Source organism: Lichenostomus cassidix, chromosome 2 (assembly GCF_008360975.1).
Source record: "Lichenostomus cassidix isolate B80296 chromosome 2, HeHo_3.0, whole genome shotgun sequence".
Lineage (NCBI taxonomy): Eukaryota > Metazoa > Chordata > Aves > Passeriformes > Meliphagidae > Lichenostomus > Lichenostomus cassidix.
Genome location: NC_139482.1, coordinates 136,660,432 through 136,668,143, shown reverse-complemented (window position 1 = coordinate 136,668,143; position 7,712 = coordinate 136,660,432). Strand labels below are relative to the sequence as shown.

At 55.0% G+C, this 7,712-nt stretch overlaps 1 protein-coding gene across 1 annotated transcript; it reads left to right on the top strand.

Annotated features, from left to right (window-relative positions):
• Positions 1-2,844: 2,844 nt before the first annotated feature.
• On the top strand, positions 2,845-4,302 carry LOC146442350 (uncharacterized). The gene is made up of 2 exons (XM_085049852.1): positions 2,845-3,960; positions 4,024-4,302. The coding sequence occupies exons 1-2, from the start codon at positions 2,845-2,847 to the stop codon at positions 4,300-4,302; spliced, it is 1,395 nt and encodes a 464-aa protein (XP_084905978.1).
• Positions 4,303-7,712: the final 3,410 nt, after the last annotated feature.

Below are 7,712 nucleotides of genomic sequence, written 5' to 3'. Positions count from 1 at the left end.
TTGAATTGGCTGACGGACAAACCGGTCTGGGTCGAACAGTGGCCCCTTCCCATCGACAAATTAAGAGCGATCGAACAGCTTGTGGAGGAGCAACTGGAGAAGGGGCACATCGTGCCCTCAACCAGTCCATGGAACTCGCCCGTCTTCGTTATCAAGAAGGCGGGAGGGACCAAATGGAGGCTCCTCCACGACCTGCGCAAAATTAATGAGGTCATTGAAGACATGGGACCTCTCCAACCCGGATTGCCCTCCCCTTCCATGCTCCCGCGGGACTGGAAGATAGCAGTGGTGGACATCAAGGACTGCTTCTTCCAGATCCCCCTGCACCCGGCGGATGCGCCCAGGTTTGCCTTTTCAGTGCCTTCTGTCAACAGGCACCGCCCGATGCGTCGCTACCACTGGACGGTGCTCCCACAAGGGATGAAAAACTCCCCCACCATCTGCCAGTGGTATGTCGATGGCATTCTGTCACCGGTGAGAGAGGTCGCAACGGAGTCAATCATCGTCCACTACATGGACGATGTACTGGTCTGTTCTCCCACCGAGTCCATCTTGAAGGCAACACTTTCTAGGGTCGTGGGGGCTCTGGAAAGTGAGGGCTTTGAGATTCAACCCGAAAAAGTACAGGTGACAGCGCCGTGGAAGTACCTGGGTGCAAAAATTGACGAACGGACAATTAGACCTTGTCCAATTAAAATTATTGATAATCCTTCCAACCTGCAGGAACTCCACCAACTGTGTGGTGCAATAAATTGGATTCGGCCCCTCATTGGAATCTCAACAAATGACTTGATCCCGCTGTTTTCACTCCTCTGCGGAGACCGCGACCTGACCAGCCCAAGGACCCTCACTCCGGAAGCGCGGGAAGTCATCACAAAGGTACAGAACCGCCTCAAAACGTGTCACGTTCACCGATGTGACCCCAAATTGTCCTTCAATTTGGCCATTCTCGGGAAAATGCCACACCTCTTTGGGCTCATCTTCCAATGGGATGAGGCTGATAAGGAGGATAGACTCCTTATCATCGAGTGGGTCTTTTTGCCCATCTCATCCCCCAGAGTTTTGGTAACACCACAGGACAAGACGGCGCAGCTCGTTAGACGAGCGAGGTCCCGCCTGTCCGTCCTAGCAGGGCGTGAGTTTAAGTACATCCATGTCCCATTCGACTCTAAATCCTTTGAATTCATATTGGTGAAAAGTGAGGAGATGCAAATAGCCTTAGAGTCATTCACCGGCCAGGTAGTTACCTGGTACCCAAGACACAAGATATTCTCGATCTCACAATTCCAAATTGTCTTAAAACAGGTCCAGAGCATGAAACCCCTCGATGTCGTGACCTTTTTCACAGACGGTTCAGGCACATCAGGGAAATCGGCAATCGCCTGGTGGAACCCCTCGACTCAAAGTTGGGAGAGTGATGTCGAGATCGTTTCGGGGTCCGCCCAGGTGGCCGAGCTTGCAGCCGCCGTCAGGGTATTCGAGTGCTTTCCTGGCCCCTTCAATCTGGTAACTGATTCGGCCTATGTTGCGGGGATTGTCTCTAGGGCTGAGGTCAGTTGGCTGTCCGGCTCCTCCAACCCAAAAATTAATAGCTTGATTAAGCGGCTTCAGAAAGCCATCTCCCAGCGTAATCAACCTTTCTATGTCATGCATGTACGCTCACACACTGACCTTCCGGGTCCTATCACGGAAGGGAATAGGATGGCAGACGCGCTGGCTGCGCCTGTGCATGCTGCCAACATGCCTGACCGATTCCAGCAGGCATCGTTGAGCCATGCACTTTTTCACCAGAATGTCCCGGCCTTGAGGCGCATGTTTGAATTAACCGTGGACCAAGCCAAGGCCATTGTGGCAGCCTGTCCCCTCTGTCAACCCCTCGGCATAACATCCATGGGATCTGGAATCAATCCCAGAGGGCTTAACAGTGGAGAGCTCTGGCAGGCAGATGTGACCCATTTCCCTGAATTCGGACGCCAAAAATATATACATGTGAGCTTTGATACCTTTTCTGGCGCGATCTTTGCCACCGCGCATTCGGGTGAGAAAGCGAAGGATGCGATTTCGCACTTCCTGCAGGCCTTCGCTGTCCTGGGCATTCCTCGGGAGATTAAGACGGACAACGGTCCGTGTTATGTCTCCGGACCTCTGAGGAAATTTTTCCTCCAGTGGGGTATTTCCCATACCACCGGGATTCCCCACTCAGCCACGGGTCAGGCCCTGGTGGAAAGGGCTCATCGGTCCCTCAAGAGAGTGCTTCTTCAACAGAAGGGGGGACCAGAAACAGAGTCTCCCGCAAATCGGCTGGCGAGAGCTCTTTTTACCCTAAATTTCCTAAATTGCTCCGACAGGGAGCCAGACCCCCCGGTGGTTCGCCATTTTGCGAACAGCAAGCGAGCCAAGTTGAAGGAGCGCCCCCTTGTCCTGGTCAAGGAACCGGACTCCCTCAAGATCGTCGGCCCCTTCCCTTTGGTCATCTGGGGACGTGGCTACTGCTGCGTCTCCACCCCCGAAGGGCCACGATGGGTCCCAGGCAAATTTGTAAAGCCCTTTCTCAAGGCAGGTCCTTTGTCACCAAGACCACCGAAGAGAGAAGTCACCGAGGCGCAGTGGCGCCGAAAGAGGAAGGCTGCCACGCCACCGCCACCATCACCCAGGAAGCTCCGTCCGCGTCAGCACAAGCGTTCCACCTCGCTTGTGGACATCGTGTGTCGTGACCCTGAGCCAGCCACCCACTTCCCTTCCCCCTTTTCCCTATGGCCTTTCCTTTTCCCCCTCACTCCCTCCCTAAAAACCTTTTGCTTTTGTTAATATGTTTGTGTTTGCTTCCCACCTGGCAGCCCCAAGATGCACGCCCCATTCATCACCGCGTTGCTCCTGCTCATCATTGCCAGTCCCGTGACCACGTGGGTCGTGAGGCAGCCATCCGCGAACGTGTGGGTAACCCTGGCCAAGGCAATGAAAAATGACAACCTTTGTTTGTCCACCGATGCGGTCCGAGATCCGCTCTCGTCCGCCTTGGTTGGAGCACCAGTCCAGGTAGATGCCTTCCCGCCGTCCCTCGTCTCCTTGTGGAGATCAACTTTTGATTTGAAAGGAAATTTTTACGAATTTTACAAGGACAGCCAATTGTTTAAGCTCCCTCTTCCCATTCGTAACCCACTCCTCATGTGGCAGAAGTGGGCTATGAATCAGCCGAAGATGGACAAAGAGCCCCATGAATTTCAACTGATTGGCTCTCTAAAAGCTAATGCATGCATCCAATTCGATTACCAAACACCCTATCCGTCAGACAAAAAACTTTACCAGGGGCTGAGACAAGGCAATCCGAATTATCAAGCAGCTAATTGGTGCATCCATATCGCCCATGTAAAAGCGCCTTCGTCTCCTGATTGGCATAATCCCCACCCGATTCGGCTCCCTGAGGGACTTTTCCTTATTTGCGGGGAGCGCGCTTGGGCAGGCGTTCCCTCTCACCTTGTGGGAGGCCCATGTACCTTTGGCCATCTGACCCTGTTGACACCTAACATGACCCACCTTTCAGCGGGGGTCAACTATTCGATCCCAAATCGTTATATCGATCAGGATTGCAGCACCGAAATTTACCATTGGTCCAAAGGAAAAAGAATTGCAGTCTCTGCCTTCCTGCCTTGGGTTGCTGCAGCCAAGGCCTTGGGAGAGGTTGGCAACCTGGAGTGTTGGGTGTCGAAACAGGCGCGGCTTACTTCAGAGGCCATTGCAGACCTCCTGAAAGATGAGCAGCTGACCAGGCAGGCCACTTTGCAGAACAGAGCGGCCATCGATTTTCTCCTCCTTGCTCATGGCCATGGTTGCCAACAATTCGAAGGTATGTGCTGCTTCAACATATCCTCCCGAAGTCGCTCCATTCACCAGAGGCTCCAGGACATGAACTCTCTCATCAATAACATCACGTTCGAGTCGAGCCTCTGGTTCGAGAATACGGTCGACGGAGTGAAGAAAATCATCAACAGTACCATCTCGACCGTGGGAGGATGGGCCCACAAGGTCCTCAAGGGACTCGGACTGCCAGAGTGGGGAGCCACCCTGCTTAAAGACTGCTTGATTGTTTTAGTTGCTCTTGTGTTAATTATTGTCTCGTTTGCGCTTATTCGGCGGTATTTAGTTAATTATCTTCGTTCATTATTTAAAAAGAAAGGGGGAGGTGTAGTAGTGCAGCAGCCCGAGGCTGCTGATCCCGAGTCCCAAAATATAGAGTTACATCCCGTACAAGCGGATGCCTCTCCTGACAACATCTCATGGGACTCGGAGGAGGCCAGGCTGTAGGCTGCACTCTCCCTCCCTCCAAAGTTTGTATTAAGTTTATTGGTTCTAAGTTTGCTATCCCCTCCCCTGCTCCTCCCCTGTTGCCGCCTACCCCCAGAAAGTTCTGTTGCTGCCCCGCTCTCATTGGTTCGATGTACTCCCCGCCCAGTTATACCTGATTTGCTCCCTATGATGTAATCCCTTCCCCGGTTGGTCCCGCCCCTGATCTCCGCCCCGAGAAACCCCGTAGCCCCCCTTAAAAGGTCGTGTCCTGCCCGTGCTCGGGGCTGCTCGGCTCAGCAACCCTGTTGCTAGGGAACCCCCTCTCGTGCCTCGCACCGGGACTCCCTGCTGAGTTGCTTCGAGGGCTCGAGTGACGCACCTCCCCCGCCTGCTCTCCTCAATAAACTGGTGCCTTGCTCGCCTTCACCTGTCTGGGACTGCTTTACTCCGAGGGCATCCGGCCCAATTCGTCTTGCTCGCGCGGCTGGCACTGGCCATTGCGCCGGGGTCTCCTCGACCAATTGGGCGACCCTGAGGCAAACCCCCACTGCCGCCCGGCTGCGGCTCGAAGGATCCGGTCCGCCTGCCCGGAGAGCCTGCGGGGTCCCTCCTTGACCGTGCAGGAGCTCCGAGAAGCCCGTAAGGGACCAGGAGCAGGAAGCGGACTCGTCATAAGTTATTACTGCCCTGCCTTTTCTCCTCCCTTGTTGCCATCCCCTCCTAGAAACTTCTGTTGCTGTCGCCCCCTCATTGGTTCATATGTATTCCCTTCCCAGTTTAGTATGATTTGCTCCCCTGCCTGTCGCTAAACTCTGTACCAGAGCCCATTGGCTCCACCCCCTGCTGTTCCGCCCCTGGAAACCCTGTTCCCTTCCTTAAAACCCTGGTGCCCCCGTTGTTCTGGGCTTTTTGCCACACGTCCTCGTCTGTGCTGGTAGACTGCTTGAGAGTGTCTTGACACCTTTGCTTCTGCAATTCTGAAAATAAAGAGGCCTTGAGCACTCTCATGTGGGGGTTCCATCCGTGGGTGTCCCACCACCCCGGAGTTCGGAGAAGGGAGAGACTGCGGGAGAGGGTGGGGCTCCGAGGGAGCGCAGGTGCTGTCAGCAGGTCGGCGAAGCAAACAGGAGATGCAGTCCAGATTGTCAGTGCTCCAAGGAGGGTTTATTAGGGTAAGGGGTCAGGGGAGTTGGAGGGGTCTCGGGGCATCGACAAAATGGCCCCAATCCCTTCTGCACAACAATTTTTATAGGGGGAGGGGAAAGGGAAGGAGGACATTTGGGGAGCAAATGGGGAAAGGGGGATTTTTGAGAGACAAATTATATAACCAAACAAATAACAATACCATAAAAAGAAAACCAACCAAATAACTGCTTTACCACGAACAAAGAAGAACATTCTAGAATCAAAACCATATAGGGAACCAGGGGAGGGGGAGAGGAGTGGCTGTCACCTTGTCAAGCCTGGGTGCCTTCCAACTGGCCTGGAGAGTAGGGGGTCCTGGGAGTGTACCAAGCCCAGGATCCATCCCCATCTCTCTCCCAGGGGTTTGGGGCACCCAGGTGAGCCATAGCCACCACAACACTCTCACTCTGGACTCTTTCTTTGCTCACCTGGGGGCTGGAGCCTGGTGTAGTGGTGGCTCTGGCGCATTTGAGCGCCCCTGACCCATGGTCAGATGACGACCCAAAGGTGGAGTTATGGGAGTGAACAAACTTTCAAGTTGTGGTAACTCAGAATGACTCTCCCATGTTGCTCAGCATCCAAAGTCATGAATATGTGCCAAGTTCGCCACTGACTAGCCCCGCTCTTCTCCCCTCCCCGCATTCATATATGGTTATATTCTAGAAGATTCGTCTTTGTCTGTACCCTTGTTGTTCCCCAATTTGCCAGTCCTAAGCGTTGTCCCTCCTTCCCTCATCTACGATTGTATGAGACTGATGTCGTTCCCTAATCCCACTGTCCTCATTGGTTCCCTAGAGTTTCTCCTCCCCTTTCCCTCCACCCGTAAAACCCTGAACCCGAAGCGCTTCTGGGCCATTTGGTCACTGCTTCCAGTTCCCCTCCGTCCCTCTGCCTTTCTACCCTACCCTTCAATAAACCACCCTGGAACACCGATCAAGTGGACTACATTTCTTGCCTCACCGTGAACCGGTCTTCGAGTAGCCGCTGCACTCCCTAGGAGCCCTGCCTGTCCTGCGCTGCCCACCCGGCAGCAGTCCCCTGCTTCACCGGACTCGGCCCGTTGGGTGCCAAGAAACCCGACAGCCTGGTGACTTAGACTCCCCGCGGCCAGCCGCCGCCCTTTGCCTCGGGGATCTTCCCTGCTATGGCAGGCCGACACCCCGAGACTGACTGGAGCCGGCCAGAGGGCAGAGACGGAGCTAAGGCTAGGCGAGAGCCAGGGCTAGCAACCTGCAAGTTCAGGGGCTACGCCTCAACGAAAGCTCCATCCCTGCTGCCGCTACTGCCAGCTGCCTCCCTCCTAGACCCACTCAAGGCCTTCTCTCCATCCTCCTGCAGACCACTGATTCCTGGATATTCCTGCTCTTGCTCTTGAAAAGCCTCACCCAGTACCCATAGCCCATGGTAATGTTTTGGATGAGGTATGTCTGGTCACAGAGGTGCGTGCGAAGCGCCAGGAACAGGAACGGATTCAGCTGGAGTGGGAGGTGGTGCAGCTCACCCTGAAGCAGAGTGGCAGATCCTGGGTAGACTTGCTCTGGTCTGCCTTGCAGCACTGGCAGTTCTGGGCTGTTGCTGGGCTCCTGGTCTTTTGTTGCGGTGGCTCAGCCCCGTATGGGGCCGGAGGGCCAGCCGCAAGGGGATTGCCACAGGAGAGAAAAAGCTGGGTATGAGTGGCTGACCTGTGCCCTTCCAGTCAGAGCGAGGAACCGTGATCCCCTGCGGCCCCCAAATTATGTAGTCGTCCCAGGAATTATGGATTGGCCCTGCACTCTTCTCCTCCCCTAGTCCCCTTATGGTTTTAGTTCTGAGAAGTTCTCCCCAGTTTGCTACCCCAGTGGCTCCCCACTTTTGTACCCCTCTGTAGAGGTGCGGCAGCCTGAGCAGGCTGATCCTGACTCCCCAGCCCCAGCGGTCAATGCTCTCCAGGTCACCGAAGAGGAGGGTGCTGAAGATGCACTCTCCTGGGGCTCAGCGGAAGCCGAAGTTTGAGCTGCCCCCTCTCCTCCCCTGGAAAGTTTTCCCTTAGTTTATTGGTTCAAAGGTTTGCTTTCCTGTAGCAACACGTTCGCCCTCCCAGGGGCTGAGCTCGGAGAGGCGGGAGACTAAAGATGTTTTATGGGGTTCGCTTCCTGCGCCTGGTCCCTTACGGGCTTCTCGGGGCTCCGGCGTGGTCGGGAAGGGACCTCGCAGGCTCCCCAGGCAGGCGGTCCCGATTCTCCAAGCCGCAGCCGGGCGGCAGT

Coding starts and splice junctions, on each gene's coding strand:
- LOC146442350 (XM_085049852.1), top strand. CDS start 2,845: ATGCACGCCCCATTCATCACCGCGTTGCTCCTGCTCATCATTGCCAGT. Junction 3,961..4,023: donor GCCTCTGGTTCGAGAATACG/GTCGACGGAGTG, acceptor TGGGCCCACAAG/GTCCTCAAGGGACTCGGACT.